General features: G+C 43.3%; 1 protein-coding gene across 2 annotated transcripts in view; it reads right to left on the reverse strand.

Annotated features, from left to right (window-relative positions):
- Window positions 1-15,028, reverse strand: part of WDFY2 (WD repeat and FYVE domain containing 2) — a 68,554-nt gene that overhangs the window by 1,430 nt on the left and 52,096 nt on the right. For both annotated transcript variants that reach the window (XM_062618950.1, XM_062618951.1), the window contains exons 4-11: window positions 14,413-14,467; window positions 10,171-10,321; window positions 8,688-8,800; window positions 7,664-7,790; window positions 5,635-5,740; window positions 2,259-2,360; window positions 723-853; window positions 317-425 (exon numbers count right to left, since the gene is read on the reverse strand). In XM_062618950.1, coding sequence (XP_062474934.1) covers window positions 317-425; window positions 723-853; window positions 2,259-2,360; window positions 5,635-5,740; window positions 7,664-7,790; window positions 8,688-8,800; window positions 10,171-10,321; window positions 14,413-14,467 — 894 coding nt within the window. The remainder of the gene's footprint in view (window positions 1-316; window positions 426-722; window positions 854-2,258; window positions 2,361-5,634; window positions 5,741-7,663; window positions 7,791-8,687; window positions 8,801-10,170; window positions 10,322-14,412; window positions 14,468-15,028) is intronic.

Consider the following 15,028-nt stretch of genomic DNA (forward strand, 5'->3'; position numbering starts at 1 on the left):
TTAGGGGTTTTTAATTATTCAAGCTTTGTTATAAACTTATGCATTATTTTAGCTCTTTCTTTATCCAGCCACCCAAACTGAGGTTCACCATGTTGAAATACAGTTTGTCTTCCCAGAGGAAAAGTTACAATGAACACCTGTCCCAGCTCCTTCAGACAATAACTTCATAGACCAAGACTTCGTTAGTCCTTATTGGGCAGAAGTCCATTAGCAAGAAGTGTCTGGATAGAAGAAAGTGGGTAGAACATACCTGCAGCCACACAGGAGAGGAAGGAGAAATGAAATACAGGAGCTAGAGCCACCTGCTTGCTCTTACCTTAATAACCTTGTCTGTACCCGAAGTCAACAACCATCCCCTGGTTGCATCAAAGTGTACGTGAACGATGTTGTGCTTACTGTCATGGAAAGTAGCTGTGGGCGCCCGCCTGAAGAAAGGAATCAAAGAATCAGAAAAGACTGTGACTGCAGGATTTTCCCCCAAAATGTTCTCTATCGAGGAAATAAATATTTGAATGCTGCTTTAAGTCATTAATTCAGCAATCTCTCCTTAAGTGCCATTTTAAGACCTTTCTGGCATGAGAGCTCTCTATCCCTCCCAGCTTGGTGGTCACCAGGGACTGCTCTGCCTCACTGCTCCCTCTCAGACCACATCTGCCTGGGCCCTCCTGGAGGCAGGAGTTTTGGCTTACTTCAGTGCAAGCCAGCCCAGTGTCCACACTTACTCTTCATCCGTTATGGACTCATGACAGCTATCACAGACTCTCACTTCAAACTCAAACCCCATCAGCGGGATGGAGGAGCGCTTGGAGCTGCATTTGCCACACACAGCTTTGCCACACTTCCGGCAGTGATGCTGTAAGAGACAACACACAGAAAGCCATCTTCAGCCACAAATCCGTATTACTCCTCAGGTCCTGCTGGCTCTATCATCTTGCTCCATCAATACCCAGCTAAGGCTGTAGCAAACAGGAAAGTGACTTCCAGGGAAGATGAAGGAAAACAGGCTCCTCCTGTTCGGCACACAGCAGCTGATCACTAGCATGGACACAGGGAAGTGGCAGATAAAGCACTACCCAAGCTATGTGGACTCTACCTCTCTCCCAAGCTCCAGGCTGATACCATACACCACCTAGTAAATCAACCCTGCCTCCACCACTTGGCATGTGTGGATGTAGCTGGGCTCCTACATCGAGTGTGACCAATGTTACAGGGGGGCTTTCAACAGGGTAGAATGCAGAAGAAGGAAGTCCAAGCTGTCCTCCTTTGGTAAGCACAACTAGAGACAAGGAGGACAGGGCAAAGAGCCCTGCTATGCACCCAGATGTGTCCCAGCCAGCTGGGCACCTGCCACAGGACTGGGAGCTGTAATTACCCTGACACCAAAAGTGCCACTTTGGGGGATTATGGGGGTGACAACACCACTCAGCAGCATGTGACACATTAAAACATCTCCAGGTTGAGGCAGGACAGGGATATACCAGCACAGTGTCATTCTGGAGTCTCATCCCAGTCTCTAAGTACCAACATCTACCATCTAATCACCTTGGTCAACTCCTTTGGCCATTTTCAGCCCCAGAAGCACTTGTGTTTCTGTATTTTGATGCTACCCACCTCACGTTTTCTCATGCACTGGCTGTGTAGGATGACAAGGCTGCCTCATCAGCCAAAGGATAGACAGGCTCTGCTGTGATGAGCATTACATAAAGAGAAGATGCAGCTCACTTGTGCCCCAGGCACTTGACTTCTCCAAGCTTCATGAGAACATCCCTTGCAGCATTTTTACACCCCTCTACCAAAAGCCTGCAATCCGCAGCCATCTCCTACTGGGCAGGAAAACGCAGCAGCATGTTCCAAGCAGACCAATAAGCCTTTTCTAACACAGCCTGAGCAGTTACAGATGTTTACCCAGCCTCACTGAAAACAGCTTTTGTTCCAGCACAGTCTCCAAAAATCAGCTGCAAATTTCTTTCTACAACCCATTCAACTAACAATAAGCGAAATCCCACATGGCTAAAGCCATGGAAGGGCCAAAACCAATTTACACAGCTCAAGGCCTATTACATGTGATTATTATAGGGACTGGATAAGAAAAAGAAAGAAGAAAAAAAGGAGAAAAAAGAAGTGTCATAAATCAAGCCTCAACAGCAGAAGAATAAGGTGCAAGTTCTCAAGGCTGTAGGGGAAAAAGGTTACCACGATCTATTATGACAAAGCAACCTAACTGCACTACGTTAACACACAAAAGAATGCATACAAACCTGCCTGAGGCCTATTTTCTTACTGTCCCACATTTGCTTGAAGTTCCAGAAGAAAGGCTGATCACATTTTTGACAAGAGTCACTATCCAGCCACTCCGGGGTCTGCAACACACACACATAAAGACAAAATGGGATTGATCAACAAACAAAAAATCTTCCTATGGATCCTAGAAACAGGACAAAAATTATATGTTGGGGTGCAGTGACTTGGCCAACAAAACTTGATTAAAAATCCCCATTCTCACAAGATGCCATCTTAATTGTTCCCTGGGATGTCTTTTTTGGCTCAGCTCTGACCTGTGAAGGATGCAGGAAGAACACTTCTCACCCGAATCATGAAGCAGGGTTTGATTATAAGACCATAAAAATAACCCAGCAACAGACAAGCTTCCCTCACCTCTCCAAATCTGGAATTAAGCATATAAAAATATTCTGTCCTGTCTGGACAGCATTTACCATCTGCTATTGCCTCTGGTAGGATCTGAGGACAATTAGTATTTCCAATAGCTCATCTGGAGGGAAGTGGAAGGTATATGAAATGCTGATTTGGTTTGGGTTTTTTATTTAGTATTTCTTTCTTTAATACTGTAAGAGGCATTCTTGCTGTCAGAGGTATCTATGATACAAATCACACATAAGGGTAAGAAAGACGAGATTCACCTGAACAAGTCTAAACCCTAAACCAGCTCTTTTCCCCACTTTTACACAAAGATGAAGAAGAGAGGTTTTCCATTTTCTAACACAGTGTGTAGTTTTGCACTCACATTGTGAATTAAGAGGGTATGAAGATTTAAAGAACGAAAATATTAAAGGCACTTCTTTCTCCTGCGGCCAGGCTTTGCTGTGCAGAGTCGTATAGACCAGACACCCTTCAGGGAAGCAAGTCTTACCAGATCCTGAAAGAGCTCAGGAGATGCCTGAAGTGGCAGGGGAGTACATAGAAGGGACAGTCGATCTCCTCCCCTACATTTGGGTCCCCCAACACTTGTCTTGCACTGAGCTGCTTGGGGAACATGGTGTGTCTCCCCACAGTGTTTAGGAAACCCTCTGGGAGATGCGAGACTTGGGAAGATTCTTGGTTCTTGACCCCTCTGCAGCTGGTGGGCTGTCAGTCTGTGTCCTAACCTGACCTAGCAAGAGTCATACTCCTTCCCTGCAGATGACTTCTGCTCCTTTCTCTGCTCTGCCACGACATGAGCTCATCCCAAAGCCAGTGCTGGCAAGTGGGTCCATCTTGTCCCCTCAGTGGGGCAGCCCCAGCCAGACCATGACAGCCCTGCCAGCACTGTCTCAGCACCACTGCAACACACTCCCACCAGTCCCACCAACCCCAGGAGATTAAATGAACACTAAATAATGTTTAAAACTTTGTGAGGAAGTCTTATAAGCAAACTGCAGTTGTCTTACCAGAGCCACTGGCTCCCCATGTGCTACAATTTAAAATGGCAAGAAACATAGCTGAGATTAAGAATTGAAAATAATACAAAAGCCAGACAAAGATAAGGTAAGGCTGGTGTAGACCCTCAGCTCTAAGAACAGCTTTGACCCCTAGCCATAAAGCAACCATCTGCATCATCTTCTTCTGCCATTTACTCTAAAGGCAGTTCATTCTGCTGGCAAATAATTGTCTTTTCTACCCACAGCAGTCTTTCCATTTAATGCCTACAGACTTACATTGTGTGTTACAGTTTTCATCTCTTACACATAACATTATAGATGAAGACATTTTGCTTGTGACAAGTAACCACTTTGTAGTCAAATAGAAACACAGCTTCTAGCATCCTTCAGATGTTGTCTTCTTACAGCTTTTTAAAAACAGAGAAGGAAATAAAGAATCAAGGGCTAAAATGGTTTCACTCACTCTAATGCAGTCTCAGAGATATGAGAAAATCTGATAACATCAAAGTGAGTACTGGGCATGCATCACATGGAGAAAACCCTTAAACAAGGGCAAAAATATCAAAGCCAAATTCCAGAACAAAATGCTCTGGGACCCCAAGCCAAGGTCGGTATTAAAATCTCAAAGGTTCATGTTTTGGGGATGGTTCAGCACCATGAGCACCCTATTGTGCTACTGATAAAATGAACAAGCCTACACAGCCACAGTCAGAGAAAGCAGCGCACCCATTAGCACTTGCTGCTAAGCCCCCATTTAGCTAATGGTATGTTTCCTCCACTTTTTAAACCAGCCTTCTCACAGCATTGTTGCCTGGTTTGTGACAAGCCAGTCCTTTAACCTTACCGTAGCCTTTCAAAGGCAGCAAATAAATAAAAAGTTTGTATTTCTGGATGTTTGAGTTGCAGCAAAAAGGAAACATCTGTTGGGAAAGAGGAAGCCACACTGCTTTCGTTTCACTTTGGGAGCTGATGACATAATTGGCCATTAGATTAGCATTGAAGACAGCCAACTGGAATGCTAATTCACATTAAAAAGGGAGCTCAGTTCCTCCCTATGCCTATTTCAGCAGGTTTCTTTAAAATCCAATTTTCCACTTAGCTTTTCTTCCTGCTCAAGGGAGTCACACATGACTCAGGGAGGACAAGCCTCTTGAGAACCAGCAAAGCTGGTGTAACCCATGAGGCCAAAAGCCTTGCTCAAACCCACCTGCTGCAGGTACTCAGGGTGCCTCCCTACCCCCTGCAGGAACACGGCAGAGGTTTGCTGTGAGTCATGTCACCAGGATTTGCCACACTGACGCCTGACTTACTCAGCACAGTGTTCCTTCTCTCCCCCTTCCTGAGTCAGGTCTCTGAAATCACCAAACGGAGGCTGCTCCAGCAGTGCTGAAGACCTGGAGTGCACATTTGCCCCCACTTACATTCACTGACTGCACAGCACAAAAGGAATTAGGAAGGTGTGGGTGAAATCCTACTGTCTGGATCAGCAAAGTTGCTTACCCTACTTCTACATGGTTACACCAGAGGGAAGTAAGATCAAGCAGTGGGTGAGATTGAAGTCCTAGTTAAATATCTTTTTAGCAAGTATAGGAAAAAGCCTGAGTTGCAGAGATGACAAAGAATTTTCTTGTTATGTTTTCTTAAACCCCCCTAATAATTATCAATCCATTCATTTACTGCTGAACTGATAATATTTCTCATGATGTGCTGAAAAACAAAGCAGAACATCTCACAATACCCTCCCCTTAGAGGTTGTCTTTCAGAGCAGCCTACTTCACACACATTTTCTGCCAGACAATTTCCCCTGTACCATATTATCAAAGGCACAGCGTAATTGCTGTAATAACAACTGTAGCATGTCCAAAAAACATTTTTAAAGCCTGGAATAATCTTCTTCAGATTGAAAGTTGCACATTTTAGAAAGGCCCCTTCTTCCCAAGATTGTTTCACACTAAATTGACAAGAACCAAGCACCTACCTCCTGCCTCTCAACATCCATGTTCCAGACAACAATTCCCCCATCTGCACCACAGGAGATGAGCTGCCGAGTGTGGTGAGCATAGGAGAGAGACTGAACTTTATCACTGAAAAAGAAACAAGACAGTTACTGATCAGCCATCTATGCCTAGCACACAAGTAAGTGTATAATATACAATAAACCAGTACAAACCAGTTGTTTGTCCATATGTTCCCCGCTCCCCACTGTACACAGCAGCCATGGGACGCAAACCAGCCATTGCTGTCTAGCTGGGACCAAAACCACAGTGTTGCTCATCTGGGCAGCATCCACAAAAGCAAAAAGATAACTGCCCTGATAAGTGCTTTGGCTGCTCCTGAGATGGAAAGTCCCAGCTGCACTGGGAAGCCTGACCTGCTCTCCGAAGGCACATCTGGATGCATAAACACAGCCCCAGTAAGGCCCCTTCTCTGTCAGACAGTAACAACTTTGTTTTTGTAAATCTCTGCAACACCTAGGAATGAAGCACCGAGAAGCTACTGAAGATTTTCTTTTTGCATTAACAAGCAAAGAGTATTTAAAAAAATAATAAAGGAATGACCAAATTGTTCCTAGGCCTTCTCAAGGCAAGGTAGAAGATTTAGGTGCTTCTGCTTCTTCTTTTAAGGAAAAAGCAACATGGGAGAAATAATTCAGCTTAAACCCCCAAAGCTGGGTTCAGTCCTTCTTAAAAGAAAGAAACCCAGGTCTTTTCTCAAGCTATTTATAACCTAGGAAACAAAGACCATACAACACTATGATAGAAAAAAACAATTACAAAGAGACAGTAACTGAGTGTACAGTGACTGGAAATAACCACAACATTTCGTTTTCTTTGCTACCACCACTGGCATTGTCTACTCAAAGGACTTCAATGCTAGTTCATTTGCTTGTGCATGTGGCTGCTCCTCCAAAGGAGAATGTGTTTATGGAACAGTTTGGTACAGCACAGCCTGCCTTCACAGTGCCCTCCTGCCGATGGCAGCAGCAACATCAGGTGTAATATTTCTTAGTCCCTGTTGTCCTTGCAACCAGGTCTCTGTGCTGTACAATGCCAGCCAACAGCCATGTCACAGACTAAGATCCAGAGACTAGCCTTGTATTAGGAGAACTAATTTCCACAGCAATAAATCTAGCAGCACTGCATTAGCAAGCACCATTGGTAGGGTACAAGGGTGATCAGAAAATTTCAGCAAAGGCTCTGCAGTGCTCTGAAATTCCAGTGGCATGAAATCGCTCAGCAGAGTGAAGTATCTCTCAAAAGAAACGTATGAGTATGCAAGAAACTGTTAGACGAAAACCACAAGATTTTTTTCTCTCCAGACCTAAGCCTGCACACAAGCCCCACATATATGCACTCCCTATACACTGAAACAACCCCGTTGCATTGCTAGTGTTAAAAGGCTAGCAGATCATTGCAACTAGAGCCATTCTGATCTCTACTCAATGCCCAGCACACGCCTATTCTTCAAAGACATCTTGCTATCCTATGCAAGTATGAGCTCTCTAAGTGCAAAGATGAAGCCTCTTTGCATTGAGGAGATAGTGAAGGCTCCTATGGGTAAAGCAGATTACTTAGAAGTCATGCTGTAGGTAAAGTGGCATACAGAAAGTCAGCGTGGAGGAAAAAAGGACTAATTATCCAAGCCTGATGCTCCCTCTAGAGGAAGGAAAGACCTTAGCACCTAAACCCCGAGAATTCTCTGCAGCTGCTCTCCTTTCAGGACCCTCTTTACAACAAAGACGCAGGCTCTGGCATAACACATTCAGAACATTCAGGACTGTAGATATTGTGTTTTACTTCACCACCCTTTGCAGCCTCTCAAACCAGCCTGTGGGCACAGTGCTGGAAAACTTACTATAAGCAACTTATTCCTGTTGCATATGGACCACAGGGAGTCACACATAAAAGCTTGAGGCTTGTGAAGGACTTTGGGCTGTTTGTTTCCAGGTGTTGCTTCTGCCTTTAGCTTTTCTCCCACAAAAGCAGGAGGAAGGTCTTTGAACGTACTTATGTCCCTGAAGTTCGATGGCTGTTCCTTTTCTTCCTCCAATATCCCACATTATAATGGAATGATCAGAACTGCCAGAGAACAAAACTCGCTGTATTGGGTCCCAACAAAGAGCAGTGACACCACCTGAAACAGGAGATGCATACAACGGTCATTTCAGTGGAAGACAGGACTGTAGATATGTATGTATATATACACATATATAAAGATACAACAAAATATATGGAGTGATTAAAATGCAGGTCTCTTTAGCAAAGGCTAAATGCAGCCACTGTGCTTGCCAGTTGAAAACCTGCTGAAGCCCCATTTTGCTCTTCTGTGGGCAGAGGGCTATGCTGCCACTTGCATGGATGAATCCACTGAGCAGCATAGTGTAGCAGAAAGATGGTCACAGTGTGACTTTACAGCTTTTCATCTCCATCATTTTCAGATTACAAAAGAGAAGCAAGTGTGCAATACTATGGACAACTTCACGTTATCCTAGGACACGGATTGAACTACTTTGTGCTACTTCATGATTGAGCTATTAGCTTTCAATCAGAGAGAGATATGGAGAGAAAATACTGAGGAATGACTACCTTTTCTTCTGTTAGATGGCAGGATCACATCCCAGGGTTGCTGTTTTTAAAGTGGGATTGTCATCAGTCGCAGCAGTGAAACAAGCAACATCCAAGATGTGTATATTCCACTTGGGCAAGTGTCTATCAAAACTGTTTTTCTTTGAGAAGCACCTTCCCCCCCACTCCCCCCTCCATTAACATAACTAATTCTAGTCTCACCCTGCTTTAACTAACAGCTACTGATTCTGATGTTTTCTGCCTTAGAAGTTTTCTGATCAGAGGTATGATCACTCCGTTTTTGAACAATAAACCTCCCTGAGCTGTAGTGACAATTTAAGGTCTATCTTCCTTCAATGCTATGCACTAACAAAAGCCATCCTAGTGTTTCCTAGGAGTGTCAAACCACCATGATGCTAATAAGCACAGATGAAGAACCAAACTGGGTCTCCTCCTGAGGCCTTACCTGTGTGTCCCTTAAATGTTGTAACAAGGCTGCAGGACTCTTGCTCTAGTTTGAGTATGGTCACTTGCCCAGAATGATCACCTACAAACACGTGCCGGGTTTCCACATCAAATCTGGTGGACAAATGTTGAGGCAAAAATATTGCTTATACAAGCTTTGCATTCCTTTCATGACTCATTAATTCTTTTAACACAAGTATACTGCAACTTTGTGAACAGTCCTTCAGTCTCAAGGAGGTATTCAGAGCGTACTTTTAGGCATCCAGCTCATACCTCTTTATATTAATAATGTAGTCTCTCTTAGTAAAGCAAAGAGTGAGGAAAATGAGACTATTTCAAAGGACACAATTTGTGGTTTGTTATGAAACACCTTTGAAGTAGCCCTTCCCCATTAACAGAGGAGTTATAGCACTGACTTTATGCACATGAGACACTGGGGGAAAATCCCACATTCCTGGCTCTGCCAAACTTTTTGTAATATTTGTCAATGATTCTCTCCTCACCTGCCCTCCACCAGCATCATCTCATGACCCAAATTAAAGTGTCCTCCAAAAATTTGAATCACTTGGAATGGTGCATGTTCTGAAGAGATTAAAGAAATATATGACAAATTCCTTTATCACACTCTCAAAAGTATTTAACATTCAATTAAAAATTAAGTTCAGTCTTCATGCCATTTAGACTGGCCAAATGACCAGATTATATAAAGTAAGCCCATGTTCAGACAGTAATTATGATTCAGCCTCACTTCCCATGAGCTTGCAAAGCACACATCATCCATATCTACTTTTTTCCCCTGCCCAAGGCAGGGGATTGGAACTACATGATCTTAAGGTCCTTTCCAGCCCTAGCTATTCTATACCACGTACATTGTGGGGCACTAAAAAGTCTGTTTATTCTAACCCCTGGTTTCAGCCTGAGAACTCCCACTTTTCCACTTCCCTTTCATTTTCAATAAAGCCGAATTAATATTTCTTTTATTGTCAGGCAGCTGGGGCAGCTGTAGATGCAAAAGCCACTTGAGTGCCATTTCTGGAGCCATTTAGTCTTTAGTTAAGCCAAATTCCCAATACATAGTGGGCTGTTCCAAAGTGAAGGACAAGTACTCATTATTTTATATTAAAGTAATTTAATTTTTACCATGCACACACAGGCACACTGACCTGATCAGTGACCTACTTTGGTACCATCAATTCTTAGAAGAAAGCATGTTTAAATGAAGCCCTGTCCATATTTATTACAATAGCAGACCACAAAAGGCTGCAGACTGCCCATTGTTTTGCTCAAAAATGCTTAGACCTAAATATGCCACCACAAATTAAAGAGACAGAGCAAGGAGAACAGTTATTAAAATTGGCTTTAAATAACAGTTTCTCTCACAAAGTACAGAACCTATACAGGGCACAGAATTTGGAGCACAACTAGAAAATGATTGTTTGAGTGCCAAAGAGCAGAAATAAAGCTGAAAGCTCAGCAAAGGATACTGCAGGCCACAGGCGCCTGCGCTGGTGCGGTACCCTCCCAGGCGCTGGCCGCTCTCTGAACAGTGCCATGTGAAGTGTTTGTCTTGTCCGGTGCTTAACACCCACTCCATCTCCAGGACAAACAGAATCATCATGACCCTGCTTTGATGAGCTGGAAATTAAGCAGACAGACGTACAATTGCATTGTGGACAAGAACATGGGGGCAGAAGACCACAGCAAACACCAGATGCACCCAACTCCTCAAATCCGTAATCACCCACTCACACTTCCCTATAGAAGAAGTTGGTGTTTGACAATCCCATTGACATGAGCTACCATGCAAGCTTGTAAGGTCCCTGCTCTGCATGTTCAGTGTTTGCATGAAAAAGAGCAGAGGGAAGACTTAACTCCTTCTATGCCTATTGCAGCCATGTGTCTTCTACAGTAGCACAAGTATTCCTTCCATCATTGTATCATCATCAACAAAGCTGCCATTGTGCAAAAGACTCTGGGCTCTACATAAACCTCTTTTGAGGTCTGGTGGATCTGGGCTGCAGATTGCGGTACCACAGCAGAATGATGAGTTACAGCACAGGCACAACCCTGCACCAAAGGCAAGTTTCATGTAAACCAGCTAAAAAGGAAATTGGAATAAGATAAAGTAAAAAAAAAAAAAAACAAACCAGAAATCCCTAAAAACATCACAGCTGGGTAAGATGAACAATACAGCTGAAGGAATAAATCCTTACTGCTACCTAAATAAAGCCAGCAAAAGCTTTTCATTAAAACAAGGGAACCCAGGCTTATACAGATGGGTTTTTTAATGAATGACCAGTGGGCTTGGTTGTGAAGTGCTGACTGAGATGACTTTTTAATAAAAAAAGTGCCTGGAAAGACATGCAAAGTTATTCTCAGGTGTAATTTAGCAGCAAATGCCACACTCTTCAATCTGCAGCCCTAGTGGTTTATTAGTGTTCTGAGACCCAGCAACGTGTCATGCAAAGCAGGGTGCTTGTATTTGTTCCTGTAAAAGCTGACACACTGGAAAGATTAAATATCTTTGGAAGCTTAAAACCCAGCCTGAAACCTCCATTTGAAATGCAGAGAAATTCTTCAGAATGGAATGAGAAGATGGTATGAGCTGCCTGCACTATACAAATATACAGCACAGATGAGAGCTGTGCTCAAACGCTATGAAGGGGAGCAAGTTGCAGCAAAGAACAGAAGGCTTGCACAAGCCAACATCTGCTCCTGATCCACGCTGCTTTTTAGACCCAGATTCCCTGAGGAGAAAAGTCAATAGATGCATTTATACAAGTTGCCATAACTGTGACTGGCAGCTAGACCAGTTTACAGCGTTACACATGAACGGTGCCCTGATGCTTTCACCCTTGCCCAGAGAAGAGCTCAGATTTTGGCTCTTGTTTCCACACACTTTTAAACTCCAAGTTTGTAATCAAGGCAGACAGATGGGACCACCCAGGAGCCACTTGAGCTCTTCAACAGATCCTCTCTCCTCTCCACCCTCCAGGTATCTCTAGGAAGAAATTCAGTGACCCCACAGGTGACTAATGCTTGTCTCTACCTATCCGTTGGTCTCTTCACCTGCACTAGCTGGTGGAGTGGTGCACTGCAGAAAGGGCCATAATGGGACGCATGCTTTTGCAATCATCTGATGGGCTCATATACAGGCCCCAGTGGCTTGTGTACACCAGGAGTGCTACACACGGACCTAGGCACTTCTGCAGGACTTGCAAACCTGGCTGAGATCAGACCGTTCAAGGCCTGTCCAGGAACGTTTTCTCAACACGTGGCAAATGCTACTGCTAGTGTTGGCTCCTCGTGGTTTGAACTGGCTGTAGGGATACCTGCCACCACCTAAGTCTCCTCAATCTCCTCCCGAAACTTCTTCTAAAAGGCAGAGCTTGTACCTTTTACTAGAAGTGGTGCCCATGGATGGTGAGACAGTGCTCTCTGGCAGGTATGGAATAGACATTAATGAAATAAGTACATTCCAAGAGGTCGGAGAGATGTACATGATAAGGCTTTGCTTACCCTCTCTCCCCCAAAAGAGCTTTCAGCTGAGGCCGCTGAAGGGAGGAAAGGGTTTCTTCAACCCCCATAGCCTCACAGGTATGTGAGAGACACACGCACACACATCAGTTTGGGGATCCCAGCAGCCTGGAATCACCACACTCTTTCCACTCCCAAAACCAGTTTCTGCATCTTACAGTTTCCATCAGCTTGAACAAGGAAATTACCAAACATCAAACTCTGGGAGCAAGGGAGTAAAATGGGACAGGGCTCCATGTCCCTGAGGGACACATCATCAGTGAGCATCACGCACACTGGATTAAAGAGCCCAAAGGCAGACACTGTTTACTGTCAGCAGTCACTGTGGTTTGGGCTACAACTGAAATGGTATTCAATTTCTATTCTGGGCACAGTATTGCTCACTTCCCCCAAAATAAGTTAACAACTTTCAGATAACACATCATCTGAGAATCCTGACACAAAATGACCAGAAATTAAAAACTTTTCCATGCTGAGATGGGCAATCTAGGAAGGAGGCCACTGCAGTTGGGACTGTGGTCACACTGTGATCTCTTCTGATCTCCTTCTCCTTCACCTCTCTTCTAATCCCCTGTTGTCCAGCGTTTGGGGGATGCCATGTGAACGCATAGAGCTCTTCCACAGGACAACCCATGGAGGTTCTCCATGGCATCTTCCTATGCAAAGGATTCTGCAGCAGCAGCACATCTGGCACACTGCAACAAAAGGCCAGAAGAGCCTTCATTTTCCTTTATCTTTTCTTTTAATTTTATGAGGGGTTCTCCCCAGGTCTTGGGTGGGTGGCCACAGTCAAATGGCCATTCTGCCATCCTGCCAAGATATATGCTGTATGTTCCCCCCATCAAAATTTTCAGCCTTTTCCCTCAAGAGCTTGGCAAGAAAACTGGTCTCATACATATGTTGTTCTGCATATACAGCAGATTTCAGCTCACTCTTCCTCAGATGTGATTAGCCTGCAAGATTGAATCCAAGCAGGCAAACATATGACCTAATAACAAAGGGGGTGACAGAACAGTCATAGGACTTTTCAGTGCAACAACCCTTAAATATAAAATCTAAGTGTGTGAAACTTTGGTGATTGTGGGGCAATCACAAAATTGGATACTAAAGACTTGTACCGTCAGACTGAAGCAATCATATTTAAGATTCACATATATATTTTATCATCACTGGATGTTCTACTTCAGGTTTTACAAGCTAAGAAAAAAATAAAGGCATTCTATCTCAATTTTACAGTACAGCAGACATTCATTAAACAGCTGAAGTAAAACTCAAAGGCCAGTGCACGTTAGCTGTGCTCTGCAAAAATCAAGATTCTCTTCAGGCCTTAAAATCTAAATGTTACAAAGTGATCTCCAGAGACTCCATTTAGAGATTTGAATTATCCTCTCAACCTTTCAAGGTGTAAGACTCAAATACATGAGTACATATATATTTTAAAATGTATGTGAGAAATCTCAAGCCAACATATCAGATGCCTCTATACGGAAACATAATGCTTAGGATATGTGATATGATACCAGATAATACCATGTCACCTCCTAGTCTAACAGCAGATGAGAGATAAAAAGAAATTCTTACATGTTTTAGTTAATTTTGTAAGAATACCTGTCCCAAGAAGAGTGTCCTTTAGAGGTTTGACAAGCATAACTAACTAGGTTTCTTAAAACATCACATTAGTGAATACCAGAATATAGTTAAAAAAGGCATGGATTAGCATTTCTTGACCTTTTACTATGGCAGGTACTCACTGATAATCCTGAGATTACTGAAGCCAACAGTTACTGGAATATAACTAGACTAATCCCAAAAGCTACAGTCCTGAATGCCTCAGCCCTAAAAGATGGGTTAGTTTCCTACAGTGTTTCATTAGATACACTGGATCACTAAAGATTAAAAATTAATACTCCTCTTCCCCAAATGCAGCCTGGATTTTGGCCAGTTTGTTGTCTAGAATGATATTTCAAAGGAACATTTAAAGGGAAAAACAGAACACGAAACAGCTCTTTGAAAGTCTTGTAACCTCAGAACAAAGCACATTATAAATCTGTTGATAAAACCAGCATTTACATTAGTCAAAAAAATAAAATCAATCACGGCAATTCACCTCTCCATTCCCACTCTTTACAAGAACAATTAACAAAAATTAATGATAACACAAACCAATTAACGTGGATCATGGTTCTTACCCTGGTAACTTTTCACTAGTGTCATCTTGTTGTAATCTTCTGATAAAATGAATTCCTGAGGGAGGGAAAAGAAAAACCTAGTGAAACAGTGTTTGGAAATTGAAAGGTTTGAGAGTGGTTTAATTTGATTTCGTTACCAAGGTAAACTCTCCCTTCTTTGCAACCACAGTGCTGTCTACACTTTTGCTAATTTTGAGTACCTCCCTCTGAAAAACTGAACTTTGTAAAGCTGCCTGCGAAACAACATCATGAGTGCTTTCTGAACAGAATGGTGGAGATAAAAGATGAACTACTGAAAAAAGGAGTCAAAAAAGCTGACAGTAATTCCTGGCTATGAGCCAAGGTACTAGGAAATGAGAGACCTGAGGTCTGGCTTTTAGCAAATACCTATTACTCAGGACTGCCTGGGCAGAAACCTGCATGTGCATATACACATGTACCCATGGGTATGCATACATTACACCCCCACCTGAACACTCAGGAAACTCAGTCTAAGCATGTAAGAGTCCCTTGAAATCACACAGTCCAAACTATGTACCAATAATCATGGAATGTTTTTTGTTGGAAGGTCCTTTAAAGGTAATCTAGTTCCAACCCCCCGTCCATGGGTAGGGAC

This window comes from Pezoporus occidentalis, unplaced genomic scaffold (assembly GCF_034315485.1).
Source record: "Pezoporus occidentalis ecotype Australia unplaced genomic scaffold, CSIRO_AGI_Poc_V1 ctg207, whole genome shotgun sequence".
NCBI lineage: Eukaryota > Metazoa > Chordata > Aves > Psittaciformes > Psittacidae > Pezoporus > Pezoporus occidentalis.